The 11,752-nt window shown below is 41.0% G+C and overlaps 1 protein-coding gene across 1 annotated transcript; it reads right to left on the reverse strand.

Moving 5' to 3' along the window:
* Nucleotides 1-1,285: 1,285 nt before the first annotated feature.
* On the reverse strand, nt 1,286-1,755 carry LOC108038402 (high mobility group protein D-like). The gene has a single exon (XM_017115186.2). It carries the CDS (start codon nt 1,738-1,740, stop codon nt 1,408-1,410), a length of 333 nt encoding a protein of 110 aa, XP_016970675.2. The 5' UTR covers nt 1,741-1,755; the 3' UTR covers nt 1,286-1,407.
* Nucleotides 1,756-11,752: the final 9,997 nt, after the last annotated feature.

An 11,752-nucleotide genomic window follows, 5' to 3' on the forward strand; every position in this document is an offset into this window, starting at 1 on the left:
TCCAACTACCGAGAGAACAACTAGCAATTTTTGTATCTTTATACCCTTGCAGAGGGTATTATAATTTTGGTCAAAAGTGTGCAACGCAGTGAAGGAGACATCTCCGACCATATAAAGTATATATATTCTTGATCAGGATCACCTCCTGAGTTGATATAGCCATGTCCGTCTGTCCGTCTGTCCGTCTGTCTGTCCGTCTGTCTGTTTCTACGCGAACTAGTCTCTCAGTTTTAAAGATATCGAATTGAAACTTTGCACACACCCTTCTTTCCTTTGCACGCAGTATATAAGTCGGAACGGCCGGGATCGGCCGACTATATCCTATAGCTGCCATATAACTGAACGATCGGAAATGCCATAATTTTGGTGTTTTTAAAGTTAGGAAGTTGGGATTTTCTATGGGTTTTACATTTGGCCAATCAATTTTACGTACCAAATTTTATAAGGATCAGCCGACTATATCCTATAGCTGCCATATAACTGAACGATCGGAAATGCCACAACTTTGGTGTTTGTAAAGTTAGAAAGTTGGGATTTTCTATGGATTTTACATTTGGCCAATCAATTTGACGTACCAAATTTTATAAGGATCGGCCGACTATATCCTATAGCTGCCATATAACTGATTGATCGGAAATGCCATAACTTTGGTGTTTGTAAAGTTAGGAAGTTGGGATTTTCTATGGGTTTTATTTTTGGCCAATCAATCCGACCTACCAAATTTCATAGGGATCGGCTGACTATATCCTATAGCTGCCATATAACTGAACGATTGGAAATGCCATAACTTTGGTGTTTTTAAAGTTAGGAAGTTGGGATTTTTTATGAGTATTAAGAATGCATCATATGAATAATTTTGGAGAATATAATTTACAGAGTATTCTGCAAGGGTATATCAACTTCGGCTCCGTCCGAAGTTAGCTTTCCTTTCTTGTTTTTATTTTTAATGGAATTATGTTATCGTTTACTTTACAAATTTTATATGCAAGATATATTTTCTCTCCAATTTCTCAAACGCATCGCTTATCTTAGCGAAACGTCTCAGAATCGAAAAAAATAAACACCTGAACGTACATCCTTCTTCTCTTTCCTTTTTCTCCTTTCCTGTTGGCTGTCCTCTTTGTTTATGGGTATTATAAAAGAAACGACTACTATAAACTTAAATTCATATGTATAAATACAGATTTGCTTATTTTCGCGTATTTTTGTTCTCTCGTGTGTATAATTTTAGTTGCAACCTCAACAGATCTTGTTTGTTGATGAGATGACAGATTGGGCTTTCTGTGCTATTAAGGGGGATTGTGGATGTTGATGCTGAATGTGGTGTTGCCACCAGTGTTTTTGTATTGTAGGATCTGGCTGGTTGTGTGTGACTTGGTGATGGATAATAGAGGTTGGGTGAGCAGTCTACTCGCTCTCATCATCATCGTCCTCGTCGGACTCATCCTTCTTGCTCTTCTTGGATGGTTTTTTCGCTGGTTTCGCGCGCTTTTTGGCTTCACCGTTGGCAGCACCGCCACCGCCGCCGTTGGCCTCGAACTCCTTGACAGCCCGATCGTAATCGTCCTTGGCCTTGGCAGCCTCCCACTCCGACTTTCCCTTCATTGCCCTCCATAATTCACCACCGCGCTTGGCCACCTCGGTGACTTTAATGCCGGGATTCTCCCGTTTGATCGACTCGCGGGCACTGTTGAGCCACAGCATGAAGGCGGAGAGTGGGCGTTTTGGTTTATCGGCCATTTTAGTTTGTGTTTTTTGATACTATTTAACAAGTGTTACAACTAGGTCTTTGTGCTTCGAGCTTTGTCGTTTAATTTTAAAAGAAAACTGTCATTACTATTGCTCTACCTAGTATTGGGTGCTCGTCTACTACCGATCTAACTTGTACGCCTGGAATAGTGGATAATACAATTCCCTTTTGGGTGCTTGTGCAATGTATTAGTGGAGAAGTATCTAAATTAAATGTTTCAATATATAAATTTTCTAAACCATAAATGCTCACTGAAGTTGCTGAAACTAATTGCAGAATTCTTTCTTTAAAGTGAATGTCCCTATCATACGTGTCTCTGATTGCCTTTAGTGTAGCCATTTTTATTTAATATATATTTTTTTTATTTTTATTTATTCATTTTTATTGTATTCCATTTTCTTATATTTTAGGTGTTAACATTTATGAAATATATTTATGTGTAATCACTTTAGTTTGTGCTGTTTTTATTTTATTTTATTTTATTTATTTTTTTTATTTTGCTGCTTATATTTTATCCAGGTCATTTCCCCGGCTCATATACCTTTTTTTCATACAATTAATATGCAGCTTGTAAATTTTGTAAAAGAGAGTGACGCACATGATAACAACAATGATTATCAAGAGTATATGTACCCAATATAGATTGATGTTGCTAGATTCTACCTTGTTGATGACATTGGCAGTGGAATCCACTGTTTTTATGTCCAAAGTCATTTTGGTGGGTTTTGCATATACTTTTATTTTATGTGTATAAAGTGTTTTATTAAAATTATTATCATCTTCTATTGAAAATTTACTTATCGCATTACTGCGCATTTAAATTAACAAACTTTCTACCTAGTTTTTTGCATAGCTTTACGGGCTACACATCTAATCGGGCAGAAAAGGTTCCGCTCAATTTTACAAAATATTATATTATATAAAAAAATATGCATCGTAGTGCAATCAAAACAAGAGAGAACGCTTTAGTCGGGTGCCCCGACTATCAGATACCCGTTACTCAGGTAAAGGGAGTGCGAGGGAGATGGAGATAGAAACTTTGATCACGCATAACTTTTTAACGAATGGTCCGATTTGAAAAATTTTTTCTACATTTCGATAGGTATTGATAAACACAACAAGAGAGAACGCTATAGTCGGGTGCCCCGACTATCAGATACCCGTTACTCAGGTAAAGGGAGTGCGAGGGAGATGGAGATCGAAACTTTGATCATGCATAACTTTTTAACGAATGGTCCGATTTGAAAAATTTCTTCTACATTTCGATAGGTATTGATAAACACAATAAAACTGCATTTTTACTTTTCCGAAATATTTAAAATTTTAAAATCGTATATAAGCTATTGTGGGCGTCGGAGGGGGCGTGGCACCATTTTGAAACAAACTTGCGCTGCGTAGGAACTCCTAAAATCTGCATGCAAAATGCCAATCTTCTAGCTTTTATAGTTTCCGAGATCTCAGCGTTCATACGGACAGACAGACAGACAGACAGACAGACGGACAGACAGACGGACAGACGGACAGACGGACATGGCTATATCGACTCGGCTAGTGACCCTGATCAAGAATATATATACTTTATAGGGTCGGAAACGCTTCCTTCTAGCTGTTACATACTTTTGCACGAATACAATATACCCTTTTACTCTACGAGTAACGGGTATAATAAAACTGCATTTTTACTTTTCCGAAATATTTAAATTTTAAAATCGTATATTAGCGATTGTGGGCGTTAAAGGGGACGTGGCACCTTTTTGAAACAAACTTGCGCTGCGTAGGAACTCCTAGAATCTGCATGCAAAATGCCAATCTTCTAGCTTTTATAGTTTCCGAGATCTCAGCGTTCATACGGACAGACAGACAGACAGACAGACAGACGGACAGACAGACGGACAGACAGACGGACAGACAGACGGACAGACGGACATGGCTAGATCGACTCGGCTAGTGATCCTGAACAAGAATATATATACTTTATATGGTCGGAAACGCTTCCTTCTACCTGTTACATACTTTTGCACGAATACAATATACCCTTTTACTCTACGAGTAACGGGTATAAAAATTATGCAACGCAGTGCATGGGTAAAAAAAATTTTTTTTTTGCTTCCAGCTTGGTTGGTTTCTCTTTCTTCCTTCTACGTCAACTGTTCGTCGCCTGTTTGGCTACGTTGACGCCACTTTATGCGGGCTATTCTCTTATTAATTTTATTCTTCTGACCTCCACGTACCATCACGCACACTCTACTCACTCAGACGTGTTTTTTTTTTGTGTATATCCTCCTTGTATCCTCATTGTATTATTAATCTTCCCGATTCGCTGCTCCTTGTGACGTCCTGTCACGGTCGCCATGAAATAAGTTTATTCTGTTTGGTTCCAATTTGTGTTTTTTTTATTTAGTAGGAGCAGCAAAGGTGCCGCTCCAACGATCAAAATGTCTCTGTTCTTTTACAATATTCTTTAAGTCTAATTAAGGCTAAGTCCCGTAACTGCGCTGCTCGCAGGCGGCGGCAGAGAGACGGCTATGTACCTATATATTATATGTATTAAATTATGCTCTCTTAAGCTGGAGCGCGAGGGTATATGCATGCACTTGAGTTCGGCCGGCGCGTGTAACAGAATGCTGACACTTGCACTTTCTGTTAACGCGCCGATCGACTCGTGTTCGGCCACTTGGGTTTTTTGACCGGGCCTTTATGAATGCACTGCAACAAAGAGTTACAGTGTGTTTACAGTAGATATTCAATATATGCGCATACTACAACACACCTTACAATCAAATACAATTTATAAATCCGTTGGTTATTTGTTCTACAGTACAAGTCATCCTGACGGAAAAGCACATGGAGGCACCGGAATTTTAATCAAAAACTGCATAAAGCATCACTTCCAGAATTAGTTCGCTACAAACTTTTTAGACTGTATTTCACCTGCTTCACCCACAAACTGCAAAAGATCACAGAAAACGGCCAGACTTGATCGACTTCGCAGTTACGAAAAATATCACACGCACTCTGATCAGCGCCAGTTCTTTGTCAGACCTATCATCGGACCACTCGCCTGTGCTTCTTAGTCTACACCAGCTAGAAACCAAAGACAATCCTTCCAAAATAACATCAAACAGAATGAACTGGCTTAAATTTAAAAAGTTCGTTAGCTCGCACATTGAGCTAAACCCACGGCTAAGCAATGTAAAAGACATAAAGAGCTTCACCAACACACTCGAGTCCGTTTTGGTCTCAGCGGATCGGATCTCAACACCCCAAAGAAGAAACTGAAGGTACAACGGAAGATACACAAGTGCAGAAATCGAGAGATTCCAACTGCGCTATTTCGGGCAACTATCTCCAAGCCGCTCAAAGAACCCCCTGTGAATGTCTCATTTCACAGTAAGAACACCATTTGAAATCGTTAACCCAATAAGGACTACATCTGGTAATTGGGCATGTAGTGACAAATATAGACCCGACACATTCACTGTCCATCTTCAAAATGTCTTCCAGCCAAACCCAGCATCAAGCGTGCTACCTATACACGATCACATTGAATTTACGCCGAGTGATATAGCCAAGGTCATAAAGGAACACCAGCAATCACAAATATCTCCAGGATGCAATCTAATAACTCCGAAGATAATTATTGAGCTTCCACAATGTGCCATTTTCACCATATGCCAGCTCTTAATGAGAGTCGGCTACTTTCTTGAGAAGTGGAAGAAGTCAATAATCATAATAAAACCTAAACCTGGAAAAGACCACACAGCCGCCTCATCTATAGACCTATAAGTCACTACCATGCCTATTAAGGGGGTCTTCTAGTCTAGATGCTCGAATTTCAACCTTTTTTTAACAATTAATAAAAAAAAGCAATAGATATTTGTTTATTAAACTTAAAAGAGTACATAAAATAAATTTAAAAAAAAATTGTTTTTATTAAGGTATTCGTTCTTGAAGAAGAGGGGGAAAAAAGAGGTCGTGTCCTCGTCATCATGATTTCTATGCTTGTCGTTATCTAAAAAATAAAACAATGATAGATTCTTAATGAGTACAAATGTCGCTATGCCATGAAGCCAAAAAAAAAAAAAAATGGCCGCTACTCAAAGAAAAAAGTTGATTTTTCACTAATTTTTCAATTTTGTGAAATTTTGAAAAATATTATAAATTTAAAATTTTTATTTTTTGTTGGTTTCGGCGATAGAGATATACTTAAAGAATATTCATGCCAAATTTCAAGTAAATCGACTGATTAGATCTTGAGATATAGTGGCAACCACATCAAAAAAAGGAGTTTCGAGAAAAACGCGTTTAAAGTTTTACGTTAAGTTTCGGGCAGCATAACTGATAGAATATTACTTATAACTAACATTATCTTAATCAGCTATTCCAGGTCCATACAATGACTTTCAAACGATTAGTGAAGTATACTGGAAATAAGGGTATTGTTATAGAAAAAGGAGAGAAAGTTATTCATACTCAGGTAGCCCGGGCCTCCAGCCACCTATTGTTCTAGTCGTTCGCTCAACCGGACTAGTTGCCACGTCACTAAACCGCCTATAACTTTGAAAATAATTTGAGTTTTGAAAAATCCTTTTAGGGAGATATTTTTGAATATAAAATTTTCGATGTTTTCAAATTTCTAGACTAGAAGACCCCGTTAAGGGGACCCCCCATTCTCGATTTCAAATGTTGACGATTTTTAATGGGCTGGTAAATGTATATAGTGACATATCCATAGCACCATAAACCTATATGTACATGTCTACTTACTCACACATACATACACACGTACACATTACTTTAAGACACCCTCAGAGAAATCGAAACCTAATTGTCAACAAGCCATGGAAAATTTCCATGTTATTAAAAACTCCATAGACTAAACAATTCAAATGGACCGCTGATATGACTATCGCCCGTTTCCCACGACTCAGGATACTCAGATTTCGGGACCGAAGTCATAAACAAGATGAGAACAAAGAACGGTCCAAAGTACAATTATGAAAGTCACTCAATAAACACTAAAGCAACTCATTAGAAAGCTCCAAAGCTCAGAGCCGAGGTTTGATCGTAGAAGAAGTAGGAGTTACAAATGGGAGTTCAGTTTGAGTCTTAAAAAAGTTAACCATTGTACTAGTTGATAAATAAAAATTAAATAAAGTTTTTTTAATGTAAAACTTATAGTGCAAACATTTAATTATAAATATTATTTTTTAGGCTTTAACTTTGCATCCATTTATTTAAAGTTTTAAAAAATAGGAAAAAAATTTAACAAAATTTCGTTTTATGTTGTTGTTTTTTTGTCATTGAACAACGCCCTTCTTTTCGGCGGCGTATGGGATTTCCGCTCACTAGGAGAGGTACATGTATGGGTATAGCATAAACTAGAATTATTAAGTTCGCACAAAAATTAACAAAATGGCGTACCTTTGAACATTTTTTTTGGAAAATCGCCTTCTTTTCAGCCACAAATCAAGGTAAAAAGTAAAGAAGATCGTCACCGATTTGATTTATCCTAGATCATGCTATAGCCATGGAAAAACGTATTAAAAGTTGGAACCGAATGAATTAATAGTTTTTGAGTAATCGTGAAATTTTTTAAATAGTTATAGCTTCGAATTAAATTTAAAAAAATCGATTTTTTGAAATCGAGAATGGGGGGTCCTCTTAAAGCTCTTTTAAAAGTGCCTGTTGACCAGTATTGTACCCTATCTAAGAAACCACAACATAATTCCAGCACGGCTTTCGCGAGAAACATGGTACCATCGAGCAGGTAAACCGTATGATATCGGAAATTCGAACTGCATTTGAGAAGAGGAAAAACTGTATTTTTGGACGTTTCTCAGGCCTTGACAGGATATGACTTAACGGCCTAATGCATAAAATTACTTTAATGCTCCTAAAGTCATACCTCTACAATAGGCAATACGCGGTGAGATACAACAACACTATATCTGCTGACCATAACATCAAAGCTGGAGTTCCTAAAGGCAATGTTTTTGGACCAACACTTTACCTCCTTTATACTTCCGACATTCTCACGAGCGGACGACTTTCTATGTCTACGTTTGCTAAAGATACTGCAATCCTTAGTCGATCAAAATGTCCCCAAAAAGCATCAGCGCAACTAGCAGATCACTTAGTTGTTGTTGAACAAGGGCTGGCAGACTGGCGAATAAAGTTCAATGAGCAAAAGTGAAAGCACTTTACCGGTCATGGCACTGGTAGAAATAATGCAAACGTCACTATCGAGTTGAAGTTATTTCTTAGCTGTAACGGTCACCAGGTAAACACCATTCATTTCAGTGCACTTGGAAGGCACTTAAATTTGCCATAGTTCGACTAATGTACTACCTGCAATTTAAACAAGACTTTTGGGATGGTTAATCCAGATAGCTTTAAAACGAACAGACTAGTTTCCGTAAAAACGGAAGGATGGTCGAACGGCTTGATAGGAGGACATAAGTAGATCGACTCTTCTGGTGATGCTGATCAAGAATATAAAAGAATATATTTACTCTACAGGGTCGGAAATGTGTCCTTCACAGCGATTTTTTGTGTACCTTACAAAGTCTCAGAAAACCACCTGTCTGAAAAAGTTATGGACTAGATAAACTTGTCGTAAAACCAAATTGGTTTTTTGACGTCTGTAATTTTAAAGAATTGCAGGGAGCCATGTTCTTGAACTGGCTTCTGAGATCAGCCATCATATTGTCGATCCGAAAAAGACTTTACAAGGAGTTTGGGTCCGTGCTAATGTTTGCCCTTACATTGACTCTCGACAAAACCAATTTTCATAGCATAGGGCTTATAGCAGTTTTACAGAACGACTACATTTCGATTTCGATTACTAAACACAATAAAGCTATGTCGATTTTAAGCTGCATTTTGACATCGTTTCTATGGCAGCGACATGATATTGTTGTCCGATTTTGAGAAAACTAAAAGCATTAATTCTGATATAGTCATTACTATATCCCAAAGGAATATTTTGATAAATGGAAAAAAAACCAAGCATATGTTTTGCAATATTATACCCTTGCAGAGGGTATTGTAATTTTGATCAGAAGTTTGTAACGCAGTGATGGAGACGTTTCCGACCCCATAAAGAATATATATTCTTGATCAGGATCAATGGAGTATTCGATATAGCCATGTCCGTCTGTCCGGCTGTCCGTCCGTCCGTCTGTCCGTCTGTTTCAATACCGTTTGCGAGCTCAGTTTAAAAGCTATCGATCTGAAACGTTCACAGTCGTCCTAAACATGTGTACGCAGATCAAGTTTGAAAACCGCTCTAATCGGATGTCTATATGCTATAGCTCCCATAGGAACAATCGGATATAACTTGCAAGAATGGAAGATATTTCGAGCAGTGTAAAAGCTATTGATATAAATCTTTCCAAATCTTATTTTTTTATGGATACCTTGATCAGGGTAAAAGCGCTTGGCGATCGGACGTCTATATCCCATAGCTCCTATAGGAACAATAGGGTAAGATCGGTTAAAATTTAATGATTTTTAGGATATTTCGCACAGTATATAAGCAATTGACATGAATCTTTCCAAATCGTATTTTTTATGCATACCTTGATTAGGGTAAAAGCGCGTGACGATCGGACGTCTTTATCCTATAGCTCCCATTGGAACAATAGGGTAAAATCGGTTAAAATTTAATGATTTTTAGGATATTTCGCGCAGTATATAAGCTATTGACATGAATCTTTTCAAATCGTATTTTTTTATGCATACCTTGATAAGGGTTAAAGCGCGTGCCGATCGGACGTCTATATCCTATAGCTCCCATAGGAACAATATACCTTATTCCTTTCGCTACTTTTTCATTTCTAGCAATTTCGGCAAAGTCTGCAAGGGTATTAAAACTTCGGCTTGCCAAAGTTAGCTTCCGTCCTCGTTTTTTTTTTTATTTTCTTATGGAAGCTATATGATATAGATGCCCTATTTAATTTAATTAAAACCGTTATTCAATAGTATTTAAATGGTGTAGGGGGGCGATCCTTCCACAAAAAGAATTGAAGGCACACAAAATTTCCCACGGCGCAAGCCCAAAGGAATACGAAAATGAAGAAGTCGGGGCGTCGTGGTGTACTTCAGTGTGCTTTATTCAGCTGCATACATGAGACTAATTAAAACTAAAACCGCGCTCCCGTCCGCTTTACTCCGCTGAAGCGAGAGCGGGAGATCGGCAGCGGCCGTCCGAGGAGTTCGGATGCGAAACCCGAAGCTCGCACTCTGGAGCGCGGACGTTGCGAGAAGCGAGCGAGGGAGCGCAAGAGGGGCGAGAGCGAAAGCTCGGAGAGCTCAGTGAACAGCCCCGATGCAGTGGGCCACTGACCTAAACATTCCGCCCCCCCTTGCAACTACTCGGGTTGCAACATAGCCTGGTTGCTTTTCTCACGGCTGGTGGCAGGCTCTGGACACGACCCACCCAAATACGGTGCTCTGGGCTACTGGCAGTCCATCCTGAATTTTCAGGAAGCCCGGCCGCATCACGCTTGGATACATATCCGCGCCCAGGATGATGGATATCGTCGCGGGGAGATAGAACCGCTCATCAGCCTGCGTAATGTCCCGAAGTCGGGACGCACCAAAGCTGTCGGTAGGAGGTTGACGCTGTGCCGCTGTAGGAGGGACGTTAAGGACGGAGCGGCGACCGCGGGCTGCGTGGCACCCCGACGAGTAGCAGAAAATTGCCGCGGAGTGTCGGATGAGTCCCGTGGGGTGGCGGACGAGGGCCGAGGAGCGGCTGAAGAATGCCGTGGAGTGGCGGACGAGGGCCGAGGAGCGGCTGAAGAATGTCGTGGAGTGGCGAACGAGGGCCGAGAAGCAGCTGAAGGGTGCCGTGGAGTGGCGGACGAGGGCCGAGGAGCGGCTGAGGAGTTTTGTGGAGTGGCAACGAATCTCTGCGACCGGCGTGCTGGCGGGGGGGACTGCCGTGATGCCATCGGTGGTTCCGAGAGATGAAGAAGATCCTGGCCGCACGTTTTGCAGCGATCACCTCGCCGACACGCTCCGTCGGCGTGCTCGTGGGCCAAACAGCGGTGGCAGTACCGGTTGGCAAGGACAGCCCGGAGCCTCTTCTCGGCACTCAGACGTAGGAACCGACGACAATTCCGAAGTGGATGGATCCCGCTACAGACTCGGCAACGGTAGGAATGCATACCTCGAGTTCGACTGTGTTCCAATGCGATGGCGCTGCGCGAACGTGGAGACATCGCGTGAGATCTGATTGGCGGAATAGAACAAAATAAAAAATTTCCATCAGTAGTGATAAGAACTGCGAATTGGAACTACGGGTTGGAACTATTAATTGACGCTACGAATCGGAGTGATGAATTGAAACACCGGAGTGAAGGGTCGACTGGTTATTGCGGGCAGAAGGACGACCTTCGCTATGGGACGCCTAATGAGTCCCCGTGCCGTGCGGATGTCGACCACACGAACATGGCCATCGGATCCTGGAAACACCGCGTCGATTCTGCCTAGTCGCCACTCATTGGACGGAAGGTTGTCTTCCTTGACTACCACCATGTCCCCGGCACGGAGATTTCTTGTAGGGGTTCGCCACTTACTCAGCTTATGGAGTTCCTTGAGGTACTCCTCCTTCCATCGCAGACGAAATTGTTGATGAAGAGCCTTCAGGTGCTGCCAGCGGTTTATAATAGATGTGGTATCCCCCTTTATCTCGGGTTCGACCACGGCGAGGAGGGGCCCTCCAACAAGAAAGTGCCCAGGCGTAAGTGCCAACAGGTCAGTGGGGTCTTCGGACATCGGCGCGAGCGGACGCGAATTAAGGCCACGCTAGAAGCGTGGACAGCTCTTTGAACATATATTTTCGCGTCGCCGTAGACTTGTAGAACAGGGTCTTGAAGCTCTTAACACCTGCTTCCCACAAGCCTCCCATGTGGGGTGCTCCCGGAGGAATCAATTGCCAGAGCAGCTGCTGGTGACTATAGGCACCTGTCACAGCTTCCTTGAGAGCTTGGA

This window comes from Drosophila rhopaloa, unplaced genomic scaffold, assembly GCF_018152115.1.
Source record: "Drosophila rhopaloa isolate 14029-0021.01 unplaced genomic scaffold, ASM1815211v1 contig_190, whole genome shotgun sequence".
Taxonomy (NCBI): domain Eukaryota; kingdom Metazoa; phylum Arthropoda; class Insecta; order Diptera; family Drosophilidae; genus Drosophila; species Drosophila rhopaloa.